The sequence below is a fragment of the Ursus maritimus genome (genome assembly GCF_017311325.1).
Source record: "Ursus maritimus isolate PB19 chromosome X unlocalized genomic scaffold, ASM1731132v1 scaffold_X1, whole genome shotgun sequence".
In the NCBI taxonomy this organism is placed as follows: Eukaryota; Metazoa; Chordata; class Mammalia; order Carnivora; family Ursidae; genus Ursus; species Ursus maritimus.
The window spans coordinates 9,232,480-9,257,822 of record NW_024423319.1 but is presented as its reverse complement, the minus strand read 5'-3'; the positions used below and the strand labels follow the sequence as shown (position 1 = coordinate 9,257,822).

General features: G+C 43.6%; 1 protein-coding gene across 1 annotated transcript in view; it reads right to left on the bottom strand.

The window, feature by feature from the left end:
- ADGRG4 (adhesion G protein-coupled receptor G4) overlaps window positions 1–24,118 on the bottom strand; it is an 84,356-nt gene extending 60,238 nt beyond the window's left edge. The window contains exons 1-4 of the mRNA XM_040628109.1: window positions 22,742–24,118; window positions 2,992–8,874; window positions 1,914–2,008; window positions 115–179 (exon numbers count right to left, since the gene is read on the bottom strand). Of these exons, the coding sequence (XP_040484043.1) occupies window positions 115–179; window positions 1,914–2,008; window positions 2,992–8,874; window positions 22,742–23,438 (6,740 nt within the window). The 5' untranslated portion in view covers window positions 23,439–24,118. The remainder of the gene's footprint in view (window positions 1–114; window positions 180–1,913; window positions 2,009–2,991; window positions 8,875–22,741) is intronic.
- Window positions 24,119–25,343: the final 1,225 nt, after the last annotated feature.

Sequence of the window (25,343 nt, the reverse complement as noted above, 5' to 3'; positions counted from 1 at the left end):
AAAAAAAAAAAAAGAAAAAAAAGAGAAGAAAAGAAAAAGAAATCCCCTCTGGATAGGAACATACCCAGAATCCTTCAAACTGCCTTTGACCCACAGCAGATGACACTGACATACCTGGTTTTGACTTGAATAGACAGATTAGCAAGAGCAAACTCACTGTCCTGAAATATAGAATTCAACTGTAAAAGATAAAACATGCCAGTTTTAGTATTTTCACTCCTCTGTCTTAATCCAGGAAAGTTACCAGAGACAATGTCGTCATTAAGCTACATTTATTATTTTGGTTGGTTCAACATTTCCATCTGCTCCACTCAGTTTTTCTATTTTGGGGTTGAATTGTTTCCCCCCCCCCCACGAAATTCATATGTTGAAGCCCGAACCCCCTAATGTGACTAGATTTGGAAGGAGGGCCTTTAAAGGAGGCAATTAAGGTTAAATATGGTCATAAGGGTGGAGCCCTAATCTGATAGGACTGGTGTTCCTATAAGAAGCGAAAGAGACCCCAGATCTCTCCCTCTCTCTCTCTCTCTCTCTCTGGGGGGATGTGTGCATGTATGCGCTATGTGAGGACACAGAGAGAAGCTGGTCCCTCTGCAAGCCAAGGAGAGAGGCTTCCGGAGAAACCAATCTTGCCAAAACCTTGATCTTGGACTTCCAGCCTCCACAACTGTGAGAAAAGAAATGTCTGTTGTTGAAGCCCCCCAGCGCCTCCTATTTTGTTACGGCAGACCTAGTGGACAAATACACCCGCCCACTTTCAAGCACTTATAATCATGTCATATATGCTTGCAAAGAAATGCTGATGGAGAAAAGGAGGAAACAGACATGATCGTTTACTGTTGGTGGGGTGCAAATTGGTAGCACTTGTCAGGGAGGCCACTTAGCTCTAGTTACTAAAATGTGAAATGTTCATATCCTTTGATCCGACAATTCCAGTTCTGAGAATTTATCCTATAGAAAAACTCAAGTGCCCCCAAAATTTATTGCAAGGGCATTATTGTCAGCATTGTTTCCAAATAGAGAAAAATAAATAAATAAAAGCAACCTAAATGTCCACCAGTGGATGTCTGGCTTTAAAAAAAAAATACTACATTACAGCCATCTAGTGAAATCCTTGGTATCTGATGAAATATATGAAGTAGGTTAATATTTGCAGCATGAATTGCTCAAAGATACACAGTTAAGTGAGCAAAAGCAAGTTGCAGAGCAGCGTAGTTGCATGATTCCAGTTATTTTTGTCAAAGAACATACTTGCATCAGTGTTATTGCAGGTAGAGGAAAAAAATCTGAATGAATATACCACGGACTGTAAAGAGGAGTCAATACAAGGAGCAGTATTAGAGAAGACATTTACTTTCTGGGTCTCAGATATCAGTGTCTGAATTTTTTACAGAGGGTATGTATTACTCTTATTATCAGAAAAGTGTAAGACTAAATAAAACATTTCTTGCGTAGGAGAGAAAAAAATTAAAATGCAGAACATGAACACAGGTAAATACAATAGCATATTGTTATCCTGCTCTCCTACTTTTCTCCAAATAGGAAAATTTGGCAAAGGCACAGAATTTATGTCAGTGGAGGGAAATGGACAGTTCTAAACAAATTAAAATAATAACATCCCATAAAAGCTTTCAGCATTGGCACTGTGAAAGAGAGACCACATCCATCCTTACGGTGTTACTTACCGAGTGGATAAATTTGCGGCAAAAATATCAAAACCAATTAGCTGTGAAATGTATTATGGGCAGAAAAAAAGTAAAGCCTAGTTTTAATCTATTCAGTCCATCATGTGTGTGTGTGTGTGTGTGTGTGTGTGTGTGTGTATCTATATAGATAGATATATCTTCACATATTTTATATGTACCATAAATATTTAAATATTAAAAATTTAAATATTTAAAAGATTATTTTACCCAATTTTCTGCAAATTCCTTTACAACACTGGTAATAGGGATCCTTGGCTTTTCATCAAACACAGAGAAGCTCATTTCAATATTGTAGAAGGAAACTGAAATTAAAAATGAGATTAATTTCATTCACTTAGTTCAAGAAATTTAACTTCCATAAATTTGGTGAAAATTGCTTGTCATTTTAAAGAGACCAACAATGAAGTCTCATTCTTAAATTTTGCTTAATTTAACTCCAAGGTCAAGAACCAGCACTCTGGGCTCCATATCCAAAAGCAAAACAGATGTACCATCACATTTTTGCTTTAATTATTTGGGCAGTTTCCTGATGGCTACATAGCTGATGGACATTCTGAAAATCCTCCAAATCTTCAATTTTCATTAGCCAACACATTTCCAGTCCATCTCATGGTCAAGCTGAGCATTATCTCACAAGATCATTTGCCCTGAGAAAATATTTCTTTCTTCCTGTGCCTTTCCTTCTGCTTCAGGTTTTTCTCTCTTTTCCTCTTTCTCTTGTCTGTCCTATCAGATCTCAATTCGGGAACGTTAAAAGTTGAAGGGACATCCAATATTTGAACGACATGGAAGGCAAATACTCCCCAGCCACGGATAAGCTTTCCAAGCTGGCTGGAGGCGGAGACTGGAGAAGCTGAGGCCTGCATAAGGGGCAATGGAAAAGGCAGGCTAGAATATCTCCTGGTGTTTGCTGCTATGCAGTCATCATGTCAGACCTATGGCCATATAATTCTCTACCGGGAGAGGGGAAAGTTCCTGATCCATGTTCGCACCGGCAGAGACAGAGCATCCGGAACAAAATGGCTGGGAAGGGTGTTTAGAAATGTCACGCTGAATGAAAAGATCCATTTGCATTATAGTTCAATAAACCAAAGCTAAGCGAGATGGCTAGAGAATTCTGTGTTTGGACAAGGTATCCACTGGACCCACTGTCTGGAGGAGAGAAGAAATGGCTATACCCTTCTTTATCCTTTTCTGCCTTCAGAGAAATGGCCGCCATACAGAACACATGACCCACTGTGCACGCGTTCTGTTAGCGATGCACTGCACCTGTTGTGGAACATACCTGTGGACACAGCGGCAGCAAGGGAAGTCGCTGTTTCCCTAGACAGAAAAGAAGGTGTGGAGTCCAGCCGGGTTGTCTCAGAAGAGGAAGAGAGTAGTGAAGACACAGTCGCTGTAGAAGGATGTGTTAATCCAGTGGACGTGAATGGAAATGAGGTTGTGGGAGCAGTAAGCATAGTGGTGGTTATGTTTGGAAGGGAGTCCAGCGTGGGCTTAGGAAGAACTAAGGTAGGGGACGCTGATGCAGCTGGGATTCTGCTCCATGCAGATGTTCCCACGGGGCTAGGCAGAAGTGCGGGACTAACAGATGGGGCGTGGTCCGTTGCAGGAGGTGACCTACTCATTCTGCTCAAGGGTTGAGGTTGAGACACAGATCTGGACTTGGCAGTCACAGTGGTTCTGGAAGATGCCTCGGGGGATTGGGACATGTATGCACTGTCAACTGTGATATTTATAGACATGGGGAGAGAAGTTGGGAAGCCAGTAGTGATACTGCCCACGGTCGGTGGAGGAGTGGTTTGGGTGAGTGCGGCGCTTACAGCAGCAAAGGGTAGTGTTGTAAAGTTAGTGAATGAGTGTGCTGGTGTGGCATCAGAAGTCAGAACTGCGGACTTTGACACGTCTTCTGGAGAAGAAGTTATAACGTGGGGAGTACTGGATACAGTTGCCAGTGGAGAACCCGAAGGGAAAGTAGATAAAATCCAAGCCAGCATAGATGAACTAGTAGCCTCTGAAAGTATAGATCCTGAAGTGGCACCAGAAGGAGTCCATGCGAGTGTGGTCCCAGGAGTTACAGATGTAGCTTTCTTCTCAAATGTGTGCTTAATATCAGCCAAAGTGATGGGGGTAGATCTTGAAGATATTGGTGATGAAGGGCTGTCAGACATCCCCAAGGTAGGAAGAATTCCTGATGTGGAAAGTGATGATTTTGCCATAACATCTCCAGATACAAGACCAGTCTGAGAGGCTGTGAATGTCAACAAAGACCCAGGAACAAGGTATGGAGTCTCTGCTTCCATCTTGCGGGGTGTAGATATATGAGTAGTGGTGGAAATTGGAAACTGAGAACCTTTAGCTGTGGGTGTGTTCCAGGAAGTCATAAGCAGAGACTGGGTGTTACCAGATGTGATTCTTGTTCCCAGAACTGGAAATTCAACCATTCGGGATGTCAGGGGGAAAAAAGTCTCTGAAGTGGAGAACTTGGCTTCAGGACTACGAGGTGAAAAAATAAATGATGTCAAAGAGGGTGGCGTTGCAACGGATGGAGTCCGTGGGGTGTACGAAACAGGGGGACCCACAGATGTGGCACCTTTTGTTAGTTCAGCTGCTGAAGTATTTTCTGACAAGGATGTCATATTTTCTGTATTCGAAGAAAGGTAAGTAGTGGCTTTTACCCTTTTTGTGGATCCAGGAGTGCTCTTAAAGCTCGTCAAAGATGGGGAAACCTGAATAGTCAATGAAGTATGGAGATTATCTGATAGAGTAGATGAAAGCACATGTTCAAGGGCAGCTGTTCTGGAATAAGTATTTGTGAAAGTGGTTACCGTACTACTGCTTCCAGGAGAAAAGGATCCATTAGCAGTCCCAGATAATACACCCAGAGTTGTAGTCTCATCTCTTTGTGATGACTGTCGAGTTGTTGATTGAAATGGTGAAAATGTGGTCTTTGGGATGGAAGAAATCGCTTCAGTGTTCCTAGAACCGAGTAGAGAGAAGGCAGTGGTGCCTACAGATGGAGTCGCCATCCCCGCCATAACAGTGGTTGGAATGGTTTTCACAGAGGGAAAAGTTGGCTGTGTCAGAGAGGAAATGGATGTAGGTGTGATCCTGGAGGGCACCTTTGTCCTTCCTGAAGTAATGGAAGCAGAGGAAAACAGTGAGCTTTTTGAAGTAGGCCCAGGTGTGACATCCAAAGTAGACGTTTGTAGGGTCATAGTAGTCCTAGGGGTAGTTGAAGACAATAATGAAGAGAATGAGCCAGCTTTTGTAGAAGTGGCAAAAGAAACAGCTGGTGGTGAGAGAGAGGAGCCGTTAACTGACATTGACGGCATCTCAGACATAGGCCCAGAAGTGGCTATGGAGGGACTTTTCAAACCATCCGGGTGTGCTGTTTTAGAAGATTTCGTTATTGCTATTGTGGGAGTGTCAGAAACTCTTTTGGAGCTGAAGGCAGTGACACAAACTGGCAGTGAGGACATCTGGTAGGTAGGGGTGGACGTTGCCACAGAGGTTTTCTCTTGAAGTGCCGTGGGTGCATTTGGAGCAGACAGGGCTGTAGTGATCCCATCAGTAGAGATGACAGTAAAATTGGCACTAGATAGTCTGGTTGTAGAAAGAGACAGGGACTCAGGGGAGGTCTGTGTACTTTCAGAAATGGGAGAGGCAACCGAAGTCACCTTAGTTTGAGTTTTAGGGGAAAGCAAGTATGAAAGAGTTGTGTTGACATTTACAGGATTGGATATTCTGGTTGTCCTGGAAGTTACGGTGTCTGCAAATGAAGTATCCTGGTGGTATGAGAAAGGGTGAGTCACGGAGGTGGCACTTACTATCATTTTCTCAGTCCTGGGAGTATATATTGAAAGGGCGCTGACGCTTTCTTTTTCAGGAGACGAAAATGTGGTAATTGTCAGAGGTTGTGATGGGAGGGCTGTTTTCCCAAGACTGGTAGACATTTCCGGAATGTGAGCATCTACTATGTGACTTGAGATAGAGGTAGGTGTAGTCCGTAGAGTCCCAGAAGGGGGAGATGAAGCTGAAATCCTGTCAGGTGGAGTTCCAAGTGGAAACTCTGAAGGTGAATGTGTTTGGTGACTGGAAATTGTTGTGGTCTCAGCAAATCCTGTATCTGTCATTTCCAAGGATGAAGTACTCGGGGAGTCTGAAATACAAGGATTCTCGGATGGGGATATTTCTGTCACCTTCATGGTTCTAGAGGTGTTTCCCGGGGATGTGGTCATCTGCTCTTTGTCGGAAGATAAGGCAGAAATGTCAGTCACTGATAGGGTGGGGACCAGTGTGTTTCCAAGACCTGTTGAAGACTGAGAAATGTGACCATCTACTGTAAGCTTATCGGCAGAGGTGTGCAAGGGCACGGTCTCATCAACAGCAGAAGTTTCTGTGGAGCTAGGAGCCGAGCTCACAACATCCCCACTGCTGCTGAGAGTGTACGGAAGGCTGAGAGCATGGCTAGAAGTCTCCTCCCCTTGAGATATGGGCTGGGTTGCTACTGGTGTAAACATGGTTGAGATCACATGGGTGGAGGACACAACAGGAATGTTGTTGGGGGGAGATTTAGAGCAGACAAGAGTGGGTGTAAATGGGGTTACTGTGTCAGCTGAGGTGAAGAGAAAGGTGGTCTTGGCCTCAGTTGCCACAGGAGTGGGAGGTCTCCACAAGGGGACTGGAGTCTCTGTCAGAGAGGGAACTGTCATGGGTGTCACCCTGACCGAGAACACTGTGGCTTCTGAAGTGGGGGGAATTGAGTGTCTGTGGGTAGGCACAGTATCGCCGGTTGTGGAAGCAGTCTGATCCAATGGTGACACCGATGCTGGGGTCACCGTAGGTGATGGCACAGGGGCTGCTGAGGAAAGGGTGGCAGTAGGCCGTGGAGGCCAGATGCCAGCAGACGAGGACATAACTGTCATGTCTGTAGAGACAGTGGCAAAACTGGTCCCCAATACCCTTGTGGTGGAAGCACGTGGGGGTTCAGGGAATGTGTGTGTGCTCTCAGAAATGGGAGGTGGAGTTGGATTCCCCTCAGGAGGTGGAGCCTCTGAAGTCCGGTGTGCTGTGTGGGTGTGGGTGGAATTAAAGATTTCTGTGGTGCCGTCATATGAGCTCTTAGGTGTGGTTTTCATCGATTCTGTAGAAAGCCAACTTCCTCTCACCTCAGTGGTGGTAGTTTTATTATCCAACGGGGTGGTCCACTTTTCTACGTCAGGAAAAGGGGAAATGGTGACAGAAGCCGTTACCATTTGTGCAGCTTCCTCCGTGGCTTCCAGCGTTGTTGCAAATGGGGAAAGCTCAGCTGTCACTTGTAGAGTTGATTTTCCCTCAAGATAACGGGACGTTGTTTCTGTCCTTGTCTCAGGACCATTGCATCTTGGTGGTGTTGTGGACTCTGGTACAGGAGCTGTTGTCTCTCCGCATGCAGTTGTGCCATTTGTCTCTGTTAGTGTGGTCTCAGAAGCGCTCTCCTCAGTAGAGACTTTTGGCTCAAGGTCAGCAAGGGTAGATAGTCTATCTACCGGTGGAACGAATGTCTCCCTTGGTGTTGAAAGAAGCTCACTTCCAGCTGCTGTGGGCAGAGGGGTAGTTTTTAGCCGTAAGGTGGTGAGTTTAAACTCAGGCAATTTGGTTACAGATATGGTTCCCAAAACCGTGGAGAAATTAGCAAACCACGAAGTCATCATGGTGGGTAGAGCTGTGGCGTATCTCTCTGTAGTAGCACCAGCAGGAATACCAACATCAGTGACAGCAGTAGCCTCGCTTTCTGAGGCGGATCCTGGTGGGATAATAGTAGTGCTAGTAGTAGAGGAATGTCCTGCATTTGAAGTGCTCCCGTGGAACGCTGATGTCCACAGGGTCTGTTCTGCCCTGGGAGTCCACGTGGTTTCATTGGTAGAGAACAGATGGGCACCGTCACCAGTTATCGATGTGGGACCAGACTCAGATGCCTTGACTGTGGAAGCTGAGCTAGTTGAATTCAAAGGAAGCATGTTTCCGCCACCTGTGGGTGTATTCTGGGTATATACTGGCCCAGGTGTTATGGGGGGTAGCAGAGTGTCAGCCGCCGTGGGTGCAAGTGTGAGCCCAAGAGTCAAGGCTGCATGTGTAGTCTCAGCATCAATAACTGGCTGTGTACTCTGTGCTCCGGTGAATGGGGAGGGTGTCCTGAAAGAAAGAGCCACAGAAGAGGCCTTCATGGGTACGGAGGTAGATATCGTATCCTCCATTCTGGGTGAAGAGACGTCCTGGAAATTTGTAGATGTCAATTCTGCTTCAGCTGTTAGCACAGGCATCGTCTCAATAGGCCTAGTTGGGAGCGTTTTTGAGTGAACTGGAGATGCTATTTCCATGTCGGTTGTTGCCAATGTGGATGCTGTCTGATTTCTAGGAAATACAGAATCCACTGGAGCAACCGTGGAGTTGAGCACAGACTCAGGTGGGGATGCTGATGCAGTCCCAGCATGAGTACTTGTAGCTGAAGTCTCTTCTGCCATGGACCAAGGTACTGTTCCAGCAGCTGTAGAGGCAAGAAATTCCTGGCTAGCTGTGGAGATTGAAAGTGCATCAATACCTGTGGATTTGTGTTTGGGCCAAGATGTTGTAGATATGGGTATCGATTCAGCAGATGAGAATAAAGATGGTGTCTTCATAATGGTCGACTGAGATCCAGTCACTGAAGTGTTGGATATAATTGAATTCTTGGTAAGTCCGGACGTGTGTAGAAAATCTGTAGCTGTAGTTGGATGAAAGGTCTCAGTACCAATGGCTTCAGCCATTTTTGTTGTCCTTGTGCTATCTGAAGTTGGGGATTTAGTTATTTTCATGGAATTGGTAGTAGTGCCTATGGAGGTACTCTTGGTAGGCAGAGTGATGGCTGCTAAAGTAGACAAAATGTCTGCCACGAATCTGGTTGTCTCAGCTATGGATGTCTTCAGAAATTTTGGTGTAGTCATTGTTTCCAGAGGTGGAGATGTTGTATTAGAATATGATATGGTTGTATAATCAGTTGCAAATACAGGCATGCTTTTAAGCATCATTGTAGAAGAATATATTGTCTCTTGTGGTTTTAGTCCAGTAACTTGGGATGGAGTTGTCAAATCTATTTGTTGTGAAAGAGTTGTGCTCATTTCTTGAATTGTTATATTTTCAGAAACAACTGAAAAATTAGAAAGCCTGTGTTACTTTGGATTTAGCTTTAGAAATCAGAGACAATTCTGTTAGAAAGAGCTCTATAATTTGTTCTCGTGTTTTTAAGAGGAGATAAGTATCAGATATAATCAAGCCACTTGATTACTTGGTTTTTCTTAAGATAATTTTCTAAAATCTCTATATGGTTCCCAAAATGCCCTCATTATGTAACAAGTAGAAGGACACACATTTCATGGGTGCCTGGGTGGTTAAGTGTCCAACGCTTGATTTCGGCTCAGCTGATGATCTCAGGGTCCTGGGATCAAGCCCCGCATTGGGCTCCCTGCTCAGCGGGGAGTCTGCTTCTCCCTCTCCCTCTGCCCCTCCCCCCCACTTGTGCTTGCACGCATGTTCTCTCTCCTCAAATAAATAAATAAAATCTTTAAAAAATAAATAAAACCTTCCTCATTATCAAACTCTGCCCCCACATGTTTATTAAGTAACTGTGCCCCTTACTTCACAGGAAAACGTAATTGAAGTGATCAGAAACTCAGCTGTGCTACCACCTCAGTTACCCCTCATCAGCAGTTATCCCTCCTTTCCCTAAGGAGCCTCTCCTTCCTGATTTAAAACATCTTCAAGTCTCTTACAATAAAAAAATTAAAGCCCCACATCTCTGCAGGCACTGCCCTATCTCCCTCCTTCCTATCACATGACTTTAAAGGAAGTTTTATCTACACTGACTGTCTCCACCCTCCTCAGCCCCATTCTTTAGCCCACACTAGTCTGGGTTTTGTCATCATTCAGCAGCACAGCACCCGCAAAGGCCACCAATGGCCTCCATGAGGACACATGCTATGGATAGTTTTTCAGTCTTCATCTTACTTGACCTCTCAACATTTTTTGACAATGTTGACCACTCCATTCTTCTTAAAATACTCTTTTCATTGATTTCCATGACATAACACACTCTTGGGCTTTCTCCTAATCCTCCAGCCACTCCTTTTCTATCTCCTTTGCAGACCCATCCTGTCTAACTCAGTCATTAAATATTAGAGTTCCTCGAGGCTTGGTCCCAGCACCTCTTCTCTTCTTACCCTGTGGTTTCTCCACACACCTCCATATTCGAGTTTACACCTGTACACAGATGAAAGTCAAAGTTATATCTCTAGACCAGATCTCTATTCTGAGTTCCTTGCTTACTTGACATCTCCTGGGTATCTCATTAACCCCTCAAACTCAACATGCCCCAATTTGAACTCATTGTCTTCTTTCCAAACTGGGTCCCCTTTCAGTACTCTCTCAGTGAATGGCATCATCCTACATTCAACTATGCAAGCCAAAACCCTCTCCCTCAGTCTCCTTCCTTCTCTCTCTCACCTGCCATAGCCAACCCATAATTTTGTCCTATGACTCTTATCTCCTAAATAGCTCTTGACTCCATCTGTTTCTATCTTGATCACTTATCACCCTCACCAAACCACCATCAGTCTCTTCACCAGGACTCTGCAGTAGCCTCCCAACTGAACCCCCTGCCTCTGCCCTTGGCCCCCCTCCAATCTGTTCCATAATTCAATCAGGATGATCTTTTTTGAAATGCAAATGTGATTTTCTCTCTCTCTCTCTCTCTCTCTCTCTCACACACACACACACACACACACACACTTAGCTCCCTTTAGTGGTCTTCCATGACTCCTAGGATTTAAAAAAAAAACATTGTGTTTCTTAATAAAGCTTATAAAGCTATGCACAGTTCGGTCCCTACCCACCTGTCCAGCCGCACTTTGTGTGAGGTTTCTCCCTTGTTTCTTTGGCTTCAACCCACCAGCCTCGTTTCAATCCTCCAATATTTGGCATTCTCTTTCCCACCACAAGACTGCCACCTACACTGTTACTGTACTTGGAATGTTCTTCCCATCCTTCTTCACCTGATTAACTTCTCCTCATCCTTCAGAGCTCCGCTCAAGCATCCCTTCCTCAAGGAAGCCTGCTACCGTCCTTAGCCTCCATGACTAGGTCAAACCAATCTATTCTAGGCTCTTAGGACATCCCATACCTCCTCTTCAGAGTAGTTGTCACAGCAGCAGGCTTATACTGGTGTGTGCTTATTACTGTCTGTCTTCCTCACTACGCCATATGCACAGGGCCTGACACAGGGTAGAGGTTTGAGAAATATTTGCAGGTTGACTGAATAAGTGGATGATGAGGGCTTAGAATGAAATAAGAGCAATGCGGCAGATTCCTAAAGGAAGAATGGACAGGTTACAGTAACAGAGAAGCTGACAAGTTGAAGAAAGACAGAGAAATCTCGGAAGACTCAAAGTTTGCTTTTGGGCGACTTGGAGAATAGCAGTGATACTCACAGGAAATAGGAAAATTGGGAAGGTGGCCTCTCTCAGAAGAAAAATATGCACTTCTGACTTGGATAAGTGGAATTTGGGGTGATGGAACATCCAAGCGAAAATGGTGCATAGTAAACTTCAAGGCTGAGTCATAATTTTTCTCCAGTTCAGATCACCCAGAATGAAATCATGCATATTTACCATTGGGAAATTAGCATTTTGCATTTATCCACCTGGGAAGCGTATTACTTATGATGTAGAAATAATTATGGTGGTAGACAGTCTACTAACTTGTTCCACTGTCTTGAGCATTAAAATGACTTTTAATTTGCATAGATAGAAATTCTGAGATGTATGTAGGATGTTCTTTAGGATTTTGTGGTCATTAGCAAGTAGGCTGAATGACACTCAGAAGCCTGCCACTGACTGTACAGATACAGTTGACAAAAGTCACACATGTATAAAGTCACAACACGCGTGTGTGAGGGGGATAGTCAGAGTTACAGAAGTACTCTCCCACTTAATTTTACACCATCATTCCAATAATCAGAGATCTGTATTCTATTAGGCCTTACCAAGAAACTGCTATATTTCTGCAGCACAACATGTATTTCAAGCTCTCTGCCTTCAAATGCGTCCACAACTACAAGTAGATGGAGAATTGTCAGGATTTTGGTTTCCATTTTTGCAGAAGGCTTTACCACAGCCAACTGGCTTAGCAAACCTGTTAAAGGGTCACTTATGCCACTCCTGAGGAGCGGGGCATCCCAGAGCCTGAATCACTCTCCAAGAATGTGCTAATTCCCGCTCTTTTACGAATGATTCATGATGGAGCTGCCCTCACTTTTTAGGAAAGCAATAAAATACTGAATACCACAAAAGTCCAAGTTCTCTTCTTTGATGCAGTATTCAAAGAGCACTGCTACAGGAGTCCTAACGAGTAACAGAAAACTCTTTCAGAACACAGAGGATGGAAGTTAGGGATGATATTTGTATCTAAAGATGGTTAAGCTGTAGATGTTAATAGTTACTAACACTTCCAGTAAGCATCTCCAAAAGAAGCATAAAACTTAGGAAGGGGGGGGCACCTGTGTGGCTCAGTGGTTAAGTGTCTGCCTTTGGGTCAGGTCACGATCCCAGGGTTGTGGGATCGAGCCCCACATCGGGCTCCCTGCTCAGTGGGAAGCCTGCTTCTTCCTCTCCCACTCCCCCTGCTTGTGTTCCCCCTCTCACTGTGTCTCTCTCTGTCAAATAAATAAAATCTTTAAAAAGAAAAAAAAGGAAAGGAGGGGGGCCTGGCTGGCTCAGTCGCTGGAGCGTGGGACTCTTCATCTCGGGGTTGGGAGTTTGAGCCTCACATTGGATATAGAGATGACTTAAAAATAAAATCTTAAGGGGTGCCTGGGTGGCTCAGTCGGTTAAGCATCCGACTCTTGGTTTCAGCTCAGGGCATGATCTCAGGGTCCTGAGATTCAGCCTCTCATTGGGCTCTGCACTCAGCAAGGTGTCTCCTTGAGATTCTCTCCCTCTCCCTCTCCTTCCCCCTTGGTCCCTCTTCCCACTCTGTCTCTCTAAAATAAATAAATACATAAATAAAATATTAAAAAAATAAAATAAACTCTTTAAAAAAACTTAGAAAAGGAAAAACAAATGAGTTGAACAAAATTGCCAAGCAGGTAGCATTTTAAGTACCAGGTATCTCTTAGAAAATAATGCAACTTACGCTGCCGCACTTGAACCTGAAGCCTGGATTTCTCTATTTCAGCAGACCCCTCATCAAATCTTTCAGATGAGAGAGAGGGTTTCTCCAGATGGATTACTGTACCAAGTTTTTCCTCTAGTGCCTTTATTAACAAAGACTCAAGTCTTCCTTGATTAAAATCACACAGTCATAGAACTAAGTCTTAGGGATTGTATTCAATCCCTTCATTTAGAGACTAGGCCCAGAGAGGTACAGTGCTGACAGGATGAGATTTCCACAGATGAAACATGTAGCGAAGTAAGACAGGGTGTGCCCCTGTTTTCATTATCTGGTACCCATAAGTGCATGCCCTCAATTTACACAGAACCACCACAAACCTAGGAGAAAGGAGACACTCTACATAAAAAAAACCCAAGGAAAAACGAACTTAGATAATAAAAGCCAAGTTCTGCAAGTGCTGAACAGCTCAAGAATAAACAATCATCACCCAAAATAATGAGACATAAAGCCTAGAGGAGAGTATCATGGTGCTAAACCAAAACATGAAGTGGCCCTTGCAAGCCTGGGCATCGAAACCCAACGGGGATCCCAAATTACAACCATGCCCTGAAAACATATCTGCCTTGAAGAGTCATTCCTATCCCAAATAAAGTCAATCCAATCAAGTGTCAGTAGCTTTTTAACCAAGATTTGTAGGAATTAAAGATTCTTTCAAACCCCACGTCTGGCGATTAATTACGATGGGTTAGGAAACACATTCAATTGATACAGAGAAAGCATTTGACAAAATCCCATGTACATTCATGATAAAATCCCTTGCAAGTTAGGAACAGAGGGTATTTATGTCAACCTGATAAAGAACTCTCACCAAGAAACCTACATTTAAAATCAACCGGGGACGCCTGGGTGGCTCAGCTGGTTAAGCATCTGACTCTTGATTTCAGCTCAGGTCGCGAACTTGGGGTCTTGAGATCAAGCCCTGCCTCAGCCTCTGGACTCAGCGGGGAGTCTGCTTGAGATTCCCTCTCTCCTTCTGACCCTCCTTCCACTCATGCACATGCTCTCTCTCTCTCCCAAATAAATAAATAAATAAATAAATAAATAAATAAATAAATAAATAAATCTTTTTAAAAAACATAAAATCAACCATAATGATGAAAGACTGAATGTCTTCCCTCCAAGACTGGAAGCAAGGCAAGAACGTCCACTCTCACCACTGTTAGTTAACATAGTCCTGGAAGTCAGAGGCATTCCAGTAAGGAAAGAAAAAGAAATAAAAGGCATTGCAGTGGCACTGGGCTGGCTCAGTCAATAGCGCATGCATCTCTTTTTTTTTTTTTTTAAAGATTTATTTATTTATTTATTTATTCTACAGAGATAGAGACAGCCAGCGAGAGAGGGAACACAAGCAGGGGGAGTGGGAGAGGAAGAAGCAGGCTCATAGCGGAGGAGCCTGATGTGGGGCTCGATCCCATAACGCCGGGATCACGCCCTGAGCCGAAGGCAGACGCTTAACCGCTGTGCCACCCAGGCGCCCCAGCGCATGCATCTCTTAATCTCAGGATTGTGAGTTTGAGCCCCATATTGGGGGTAGAGTGTACTTAATTAAAAAAAAAATTTTAAGCATTGCAGATTACATGATTGCCCATGTAGAAAATCCCAAGTAATCTAAAAAAAAACCAACAACAACCACCTCCTGAAACTTAGAAGTGAGTTCAGCAAGGTGGGAGGGTACAAAATTAGCACGAAGCAAAGAGTTCTTCGACTTGACACCAAAAGAAAAACTGATAAATTGGACTTCACCAAAACTAAAAGCTTTTGTTCCATGAAAGCCCACGTGAAAAGGATTTTTAAAAACAATCTACAGACTAGGAGAAAATATTTGCAAAACATATATCCAACTAAGGACTAGAATATATAAAAACCTCTCAAGACTCAACAGTAAAACAAATGCAAATTAAAAAATAGGCAGTGGCACCTGGGTGGCTCAGTTGGTGAAGCATCTGCCTTCAGCTCAGGTCATGATCCCAGGGTCCTGGGATCGAGCCCCACATCAGGCTCCCTGCTCAGCGGGAAGCCTGCTTCTTCCTCTGCCACTCCCCCTGTTTGTGTGCTGGCTCTCTCTCTCTCTCTCTCCCTCTGTGTCAAATAAATAAATAAAATCTTTTTTTAAAAAATAGGCTAAAGACATGAATGGGCAGTTCATGGAAGAGGACGTACAAATGGCAAATAATCATAGAAAAGGATGTTCAATGTCATTGGGTACCAGGGAAATGCAAATGAAAACCATAATGAAACTGCACCACACACTTACCAGAACGGCTAAAATAAAAAGTAGTGGCAACACCAAATGCAGGCAAGGATGGAGAGAAACTGGATCACTCACCCATTGCTGGGGGAAATATAAGAAGGTACAGCCACTTTGGAAAACAGCCTGACACTTTCATATAAAACTAAATGGGCAGCTACCATAGAGCTCAATGATTGCACTCCTGGGCATTTATCCCAGAGAAATGAAAATTTGTGTTTACATAAAAACCTGTACACAGAGATTCATAACAGGGTGTGGGGTTTTTTTTAGGGGGAGGGAGTGGCTATAGCCAAAAATTGGAATCAGTCCAAAGGTCCTTTATCAGGTGAATGTCTAAACAAACCGGGGTACATCTGTCCCATGGAACCCGACTCAGCAATGGAAAAGGACAAACTACGGATGCATACAACCTGGACGGATCTCAAAGGAATGATGCTGAGTAAAAAAAAGTCAATGCCCAAAGGTTACATACTGTCTGATTCCATTTACTAACATTTTGAAATGACAAACTCATAGAAATGGCAGACGGATTAGTGGTTGTCAAGGGTTAGGGATGTGGGGAGCAGAGGGAGGTGGAGAGAAAGGGCAGGAGGGAGGCGGGTGTGTGTATGAAGGGCAATGGGAGGGATCCCTGAGGTACTGAAAGTGTTCACTACCTTGAATGTGGTGGTAGGTGCACAAATTGACACAAGTGATAGAATTATCTAGAACTTAATACGCGCGCGGGCGCATACACACACACACACAGCTGAGTCCAAGTAGAACTAGGGAAATCTGAATAAGATCGGTGAATTGTATCAATGTCACTATTCTGGTCATTACACTACAGTTTTGTGAAATGTTAGTCTCCGGAGAAACCAGGCGAATTGTACGAGGGATCTCCAGCCACATGTGAATCTCCAGTTCTCTCAAAAGAAGGCAAACGCAAAAGCCCACATCATCTGCTTCGCAGAAGCAGGTAGCTGAGTGATAACCGAATGTCCATCCCTATTGGAGGGACCACAGCAACCATGGAGTCCGGCCTCCATCTTTGAAGGGCTTGCGAACCTATTTTGCCATATTCATTCTGTTCCCATTTGTGAACAAGTGATCATTTGCACAAATGATTTGCATGAGCTTTGCTATCTCTGTATTTTAAAGTGGGGATAATCCATGCTAATTCACAGGGGCCTGTGGGCTTAATTGCCATTTGCTCCTTCGCTCTAGACAAAATTGTATTATTGTAATCATTGGGAGCTGGAGAACAGAGGTATAGAGTAGCTGAATATTTATGAGGCATTTTGTTACAGATGTACCTGCCAACAGAATATTAAGTAGAACATTTGCTAGGGTACCCAATTCTGCCTGTGATTCGGGTATATCACCTCATATTAAATCTTTGTGTTTTTCTAGCCTACATATCGCATCTGGTTTTTTCTTTCAATCACGACCTTTGGAAATATAATTCAGAGTGTGTTTATTAGATTTGTGAGAGATAACAGTGACCAGAAACCATCACAGACAGATCTGCCCGTGGGGTAGAAAAAATATGAAATGTGTATCTTTAAGATGATGAGAAAATAGACATATTTTTCAAAATGGCGTCTGTATTCAGTTTCCAGGCAAGGACATGAAAAATGAATTCTGAGATAGGGAGAGAGACAGGCTAGAGCTTCCATCTCTGAATCTATAGGAGAATGTCACCCTGCGCAGAGGAATACAAATAAGGAGGTTCGAGCAAACTACAAACAGTTCCTGCTTATCTTTCGCGATAAAAAACTAGGATAGCACAGAGAATTGATATACAAGGGCCAAACCAAATTGCCTTTTAGCTAGTAGAGCCCTTCACTATGGAACCTTTCCTATCAGAGCTGATAATTGCTTAGAGGGCTTCATGGTGGGCCAAACAAAGGCCTTAGAAAGTGCGTAAACTATATACTCAATCTCTGTATATTCGAAGAATGGCTAGCTTATAAAGTAATTCAAAGCAGCTGGAGCATGAGACCAATTAATACATCTTAGCAAATCAATAGCTCCACAGATACAGGGACCCCGGGTTTTGATACAGTGCCGATTTCCCAGGATGGACTCAGTTCATGTTATTTCATTCTTTCCAAGGGGGATTTCTCAAACGCACATCCAGGAGTCATTACGTCTGCGTATCTATAGGAAGACCCTTCCTCTTCATACATCCACAAGTCCGAACAAATCCTTTGTTGGGTCATGTGTCTGAGCTAAGATTAGGCAATTATGCTCAACATACCTAGAGAGGAATTTTAGCCTGTGATCTGTCCCTAATGGTCACTTCAAGAAATTCCTGTCACCGTCCATTCCTTTTCAAAACACTGTCACAGCTAAAACCTGGAAACAACTTAAAAGTCCTTCAAAGGGAGCTCACTGAATCAATTATAGGAGATCCCCACTCTGTCATACTAATCAGCATCACCCCCCCCAAATAATCAGACAGCTCTATATTCTGTATTTTCTGATATGGGAATACTTTCCAAATATATTATTAAATGGATAAAAAAGATATAAAGACTATGTGCATAATGATGATCTCAACTTTGAAAAAGAAAAACAAAGGCTAAATGCATGTAAACCCAAGTTTTAAATTGTTCCTGCCACGATACGTAAGAAATTGTGAACAATCGTCACTTTTAGGGAGAGAAGCTTAGGGTAAGAGATTGATGAGAAAGGAGGCTTTTACTTTTAATTTCTATCTTTATGCATTGTTTGAGTTTTTACCAGCATATCTATTACTTTTACTTTAAAAAATAAATCCATTTTAACGAACAGGTAAAGTAATAAAATAGTAAAAATGGTAAATCAATTTAAATTGTAAAAGCTTATATTCTCTTCCCTTGAAATTCTACTTTTACTAACAAGTCCTATGAAACTGCAAACCCACATACACCAAGAGGTACGTGCAAGGAAATTTATTACAGCGTTATTTATAACTGTAAAAAATTGGAAGCAACTTAAATGCCTATCAGTGGGGAGTTAAAGAAATCATAGTACATCTACACAGTGGATATACGCAGCCCTAAAAATGGATGAGGTTGATCTAAATGTATTGATGTGCCCGTGATAATATTAAGTTAAACTACATCAAACTGTAAAACATTATGTATGGATGTATACACTATTTTTGGTTTTTTTGAGACTATACACACACATGAACACTTATAAAGCCATTAAAAAAATCTAAAAGAATGGACACCTCCGTGGAGAGGATGTAGGATAGGTTTTACTTCATCCTTCATGTACTTTGTATTGTCTGAGTTTATTTTCTAATATATTCCATATAATAACCATAATGTATCGCACTTGTAAATTTTTTTGAAGATTTTGTTTTTTGGGAGTGCCTGGGTGGCTCAGAGGGTTAAGTGTCTGCCTTCAGCTCAGGTCATGATCCCAGGGTCCTGGGATCGAGCCCCCTCATCGGGTTCCCTGCTCAGTGGTGGGGGGGGTTCTGCTTGTCCTTCTCTTCCTCCCTCTGCCCCTCCCCCACCCATGAGTGCTCTCTCTCTCCCTCTCTCTTTCAAATAAATAAATAAAATATTTAAAAAATATATATATATATTTTTTTCTTTTAAGTAGGCTTCACGCCCAACGCGAGGATTGAACTCACAACCCTAAGATCCAGAGTCTCGCCCTCCACCAACTGAGCCAGCCAGGCGGCCCCTGCGTTTGTAATTTGTAAAAATAAAGAAAAAATGCTTAAAAACAGCTCTGAAACTAAATTACTAATGACTGGCAACTTTGCTGTTGTTATCATTTATCACTATGTTTAAATATTCCTGAGACATCTCCAACTATAGTGAATACTTGTTTATTAAATCCAGGTAGGGTTCATGGTTTTCAGCAAATGTTCCCCAAAAGCCTTGTTCTCATGAATATATAAATATATACATATATAATTTATGTGTAAATAGATTTATTGAGATTTGTAACCTAGCAATGTGCTCATTAAAATTTATTTCTTAAAGGTCATAATCCTTCTATGGACCATAAATACCAATTTATTAGGCAAAAGCTGAAGCTAGGCATGTTGTAATCACTCCTATTTATTCCTGTAATTGCCCCTTTCCCCCAGATGTCACACAGCCAGGATGGAGGTAGAAGAAATTCTATGGTGTTACAGCTCCTTCAGCGGTGAGCAGGCAGTGCCTGCAGCTGGTTCCCTGATTTCCCCAGGTGGGTTATTAGCGCCAGCAAATCCCTTCAAAGGAAGCTTTTAAAACAGTGGTCAAAATCTTTTTGGGGCCACAGACTCCCTAGAGGTAGTCCTGCATGGTGCGGGGGTGAAAAGAACATGAGCTTTGCAACTGGACAAATCTTTGCTCAAATCCCAGCTCTGCTGCTGATTTAATAGATGACATGAAGCAATTTTACTTAACCTCTTTGAGCCTCTTTGTCCTCATCTATGAAATGCCTGGCACGCAGCAAGAACTTCGTAGAAAGTAGCAATTATCATATTATTTTTGAATATGATGGGAATTATAGACTCTGTCCTCAGAGAAGAGAATCCATCTCGCATTTTTAGTACGTGGCATGCAATTTCGAGGGCTCTGTCCACCCATCAAGGCCACTCTGGACCTGAGGTTAGAAACCCCTGGTCTAAGGTTTAGAACGAGCATCCGAAGAGACCCGAATAGGAAAAATAATATGTTCTACTCCTTTTGCTGGTTGTCATTTTAGGTAGTGCTTTCTTTTCCTTTTTGTTATTTTGGATTATTTGTGTATTATGCCTACCGGAACTGAATCAGACCGAGAGGATAGACTGTACATTAGAGAGGGTACAAAAGAGCAAAGTAAATGAGTGTTGTCTTGCACTTTTAACAACATCGGTTAGATTTAGCGATTTGCCAGCAAAGTGGTAGGAAAGGCCATGGCAATTCACTGGCCAGATTCGGTTTTCAAAGCCCGCTGCTAAGCATACGGATTTAATAGAGCCATACTTCCGGTTCTTCAGATCAAAGATAAAGTTACTTTCAACTGCTTTGGGTGAGCTGTTCGGGCTTAACCTACTAGTCCCTGGCTCCGTTTTGTAATCAGAGCCAGCTAGGACTATTGTCTCTTATTTTCAAGGCTTCGGAAAAGAGAAAAACCAAATGCCTTTGCGTTAGTCTGATCTCAAAGAAACACAGAAACCCCCTGGAATGTGTCTCTGCCATTAAGTCAAACAGCACCGGGACTGCTGGTGAAAATATATCTCCATAGTCTGTGAGAACCTATTAGGCGTGGATCTAGCCCCCATTCCCTAGATACCCCCCAAATCCCTAAAAATCATAAACAAAACCTAGAATGAGTAAACATTTCAGGAAATGAGAAAAAAATCCCATCTTGATGCTGTTATCACTGATTTTACCCACGCTCAGGACCGCTGCTGCTGAGGGTGGAAAAGATTGGATTTGAGGGGAGAACAGGGTTGTACAGAGAAAACCAATCCTATATTGTCTCATCGAAATTGGGAAGAAGGAGAAAAATACATGTGTCATTCCAAAGAGTCAGTTTTCTTACAAGAACTCCAACCCAAACAGTTCCTAACGTCATCGCTGCTCACCCCAAAAAAAAAAAAAATGAGTTGGTTTATAAATCCCATCCCTTGCTAACAGGAACCAGGACTCTGGTAAAATGGCTGATTCTTGCGCTGAGCAGAGAAAGTACCAGATGAGCCTATAACATCTTGTGCTAAAAGTAAGGAAGTACTCAAAAAATGATGGGAACGTGTCAAAAGGACACAAGAGCCAGATGGAAGGACTCCCACTGGCCCAAACTGGGCCAATTTGAACATCAAAATAAATGATAGCAACAGATTGTAACCCATTGACTAAGGTAAGAATCCATGAGTTCACGCTGGTATAAACTCAGAAACAACTGAAGGAATATCTAAATAAATGTGGAAGAAGAAAACACTCTTCTTTGCAATAGAATACTAACTAATAAATGTTGAAAAACAATGGCGTTTTAAAAATCAACATTCTGTGACTATTGTATAAGCCATTGAGGTAAGTATCATCGATAGAGGTAAACCTACTGGGTGAAAGTTTGATAACACGGACGCCTGGGTGGCTCAGTTGGTTAAGTATCTGCCTTTCGCTCAGATCATGATCCCAGGTCCCCGGGATCGAGCCCTGCATCGGGCTCCCTGCTCAGCGGAGAGCCTGTTTCTCCCTCTGCCTGCCACTCCCCCTGCTTGTGCCCTCTCTCTCTCTGACAAATAAATAAATAAAATCTTTAAAAAAAAAAAGTTGGATAACAACAGGATATTTACATAGCCTCCAAATATCTCCCCAGAAATTAGGTTTTTTAAAAAGATTTATTTATTTATTTATTTGTTGGGGGGGCAGAGGGAGAGAATCTCAAGCAGACTCCCCACTGAGCCCAGAGCCCAATCCCACAACCCATGAGCTCATGACCTGAGCCAAAACTAAGAGTCAGGGGCGCCTGGGTGGCCCAGTCGTTAAGCATCTGCCTTTGGCTCAGGGCGTGATCCCAGAGTCCTGGGATCGAGCCCCGCATCGGGCTCCCTGCTCCACTGGAAGCCTGCTTCTTCCTCTCCCACTCCCCCTGCTCGTGTTCCCTCTCTCGCTGGCTGTCTGTCTCTGTGTCAAATAAATAAATAAAGTAAAATCTTTAAAAAAAAAAAAAACTAAAACTAAGAGTCAGACCCTTAACAGCCTGAGCCACCCAGGCACCCCTCCCCAGAAATTAGTTATAAATTACAGAGGGAAAAATAGTAACCAGTGGAGAAATCTTGAAAAAATAGCTATAAAAGAAATTAATAGGACAATTGGCTAAATTTGAATATTGACTATGAATTAGATACTTGTACTGTATCCATGCACAGCAGTAAGAGAATATCCTTATTCTAAGGAAAGACACACTGAGATATTTAGGGGTAATGAGGCATTATGTCCACAACTTACTCTCAAATAATTAAGAAACAGATTGTGTGTGTGTGTGTGTGTGTGTGTGTGTGTGTGCGCGCGCGCGCACATGTAGGGAGGAGGAAAGAGAAAGAGAGAGGAAGAATACTAAAACCCAGGGAAAATGTAAGTCAGTGAATCTGGGTAAAACACATGTAGAAGTTCCTGGTCCTGTTGCAATTCTCCGCCAAGTTTTAAATGATATCAAAATAAAAGACAAAAAAAAGAAAGAAAAGAAGAAGGAAATAGTATTTGTTCTACGTTAAAAAGCAGATGACACGGGGCGCCTGGGTGGCACGGCGGTTAAGCATCTGCCTTTGGCTCAGGGCGTGATCCCGGCGATCTGGGATCGAGCCCCACATCAGGCTCCTCCACTATGAGCCTGCTTCTTCTTCTCCCACTCCCCCTGCTTGTGTTCCCTCTCTCGCTGGCTGTTTCTATCTCTGTCAAATAAATAAAATCTTTAAAAAAATAAAAAATAAAAAAAAATAAAAAGCAGATGACAAAACTGGCAACCTCGGGCCCCTCTGAGGAAGACAGAGCCTTAGCCCAGAGCGGGTTCTCCAGAGATGCGAGACCACATCAGCACAACCCTGGCCAAGGAGGACGGTTCAGAAGTTACTCACAGCAGCGCAGTCTCGTGTCAACAGTTGGGACAATCTTGCTGATGAGCCAAACATCTTCTTCCCAACTAACAACGTTTCCACCCACACACTTCAGAAACTCCTCATTTTCCAGGATGTGGTCCCAGAGTTGAAAGTAATACAAGCTGCCAGTAAAGCCAGGCAGTGCGCTTTCTACCTGGCTGTTCCAGTTCGTGAGAAAACGTCCTAGCATCAGAGTCCCATTCGGTGTCAGGTTTTGTGGTTGATCCATCATGACCAGTATCCTTTCCGAATTCAGGAACAGCTCTAATCTGCCCTTCACACCATCCCACATCAGGCAGACTGTATGCCATTGAAAGGGAGTCAGGTGGTAACGGATATAAAAGGTCTTGCCCAAGTTGTAGAGTATTAGCTGCTGATGGTCTCCTCCAAGTCCAAGGTCTATGTCTTCTCTGCCCAGGAAGGCATTATTAGTAACATAGGAGAAGGCCATCCAATCACTTAATTTGTCATCCACGAACACCAGGTCAATGCATGCTGTGAATCTACTGAGTTCAGGAACCGTGTTGGTCAGACTCACATAGGTGTCAGCTCTTCCATAGAAATCCAGTCTTTTTCCTTTTAGTGAAAGTGCCTCTGCCCAAATTTGGGGAAGGGAAAAGAGAAAGCAAATGAAATTTAGAGAACAAAAATTCAATTTCATCATCTTTAGCCACATAGTCAATTCCAGATTACACAATGCTATTATGAGTCAATACTGGTGCAAAAAAAAAAAAAAAAAAGCCCAAATAGTGGATATACACAAATCATCTCTATTTGACATTGGCATGTGACATTTTCTGGCAGAAGAGTTTCTTCCTAATTATATTTGCCTGGGCTAATAGGAAGAGTCAGATTAGCGTTCCCAGAGCACACACCAGCTGGACAGTTTGGGGAGGCAGTAGAAGTGTGTAGCTAGTTGGCAGGGAGGAGGCCAAGGAAAAGGCAGCTTGAACTTAAAAATTTGCTGCACATAATCTTGACTCGTGTAATCAAAAGATAGCTATTTCCATCTACCTAACTGCCTTATTATATTCATGGTGCAACAGCAATTTATTTCTCCAATGCCTTTTCCTGAGCCAAATTACCTGATTTATTCGGTCTCTGGAGACTGCTTCTCACTGAAGGCACCAGGGGGGCCCGGAGGATGACCAGTTGGACAATACCCACGCTGCACGGCTCTGTTTGCACCCAGGACTGGGAGAAATGGCCCCACGCTGAGTGTATCCTGATCCCTTCCCTCCATCTCCTCACCAAGGGGGCTGCGTATCTTCCAGAGTTTCCAGATGGTGGGCGCCTGGGTGGCTCAGTTGGTCGAGCGTCTGACTCTTAATTTCGGCTCAGGTCATGATCTCAGGGTCCTGGGATTGAGCCGCATGCCAGGCTCCCCTCTCAGCAGGGAATCTGCTGTCTCCCTCTCCCTTTGCCCCACCCCCCCTCTCTGAAATAAATCAATAAATCTTTTTTAAAAAAGGTTTCAGGTGGCCATGGATCCCGTTACCCCTGGCTCTGTAGTCAAAGAGCCTGAGTTGGAATCCCAGCTCTGACGTTTATCAGCTGTGTACCTTTGAGCAAGTACCTTCACCTCCCCATGCCTCAACGTTTGCTTCAGTAAAATGGGAATTCAGGGCTACAGTATGCACGCACAATTCAGGGAGCCAGCATTTACACTATAATCTCTGCCGGATAATAGCCCTATCTACTGACCGTACAAAACCGGTTGAAAATTAAGTGAGATGATGTATGCAAAGCCCTGTCGAACATTGCAGAGGAATGTGTCCATCCTCGGGGGCCTGGGTAGCTGAGTGGGTTAAGCCTCTGCCTTCTTCGGCTCAGGTCGTGATCCCCGAGTCTCAGGATCTAGCTGCCCCCCCCCCCGCCCCCGCCATGGGGCTCTCTGCCCAGTGGGGAGTCTGCTTCCCCCTCTGCCCCTCCCCCTGCTCATGCTCGCTCGCTCTCTTGCTCTCTCTCTCTCAAATAAATGAAGTCTTTAAGAAAAAAAAGAACATGTCCATCGGTACAGTTATTTGATGGGCAATTTGGCAATATCTATGAAGATTTTAACTGAGTATGCCCTTTGTTTCATAGGCAGCTATTGGGGAATCATGATACTATCACCATGACAAACCTCACACCCCAGTCCCCTAGGCAAACATCTGAGAACTGCCGAACATCAACCTAATTTCAGGCCCAGCACAGCCCAAGACACACCAAAAACAGCTTTAAGGCGGAACGGAATTCCAACCTCTCTCTAAATTAGGGGTGTGACCTTGGGACCAGCACTCTAAAACTGCCAGCCAGAGCAAATCCAAATTACAGAGGCTGACTGGAGGTGACCACTTCCCTGCTTCTGAGAGGTGAGACAAGCTTCTAGATATTCTCTAGCCCTACAATATTGTCTCCCACCATTCCTGCACTGAATGTCTTTCAAAGGCAAGCAAGTATATGCCTGCCCACACACATACGCATGCGTGCGCACGCACAGCCCGCTCCCTGTGCCGGAGCCCCTACCATGCACCTGCCGGGGAGCTATTTCTGAACTGTCCATGGTGGATGAGCAAATGTTTATTTCTGTCCCTGGCTT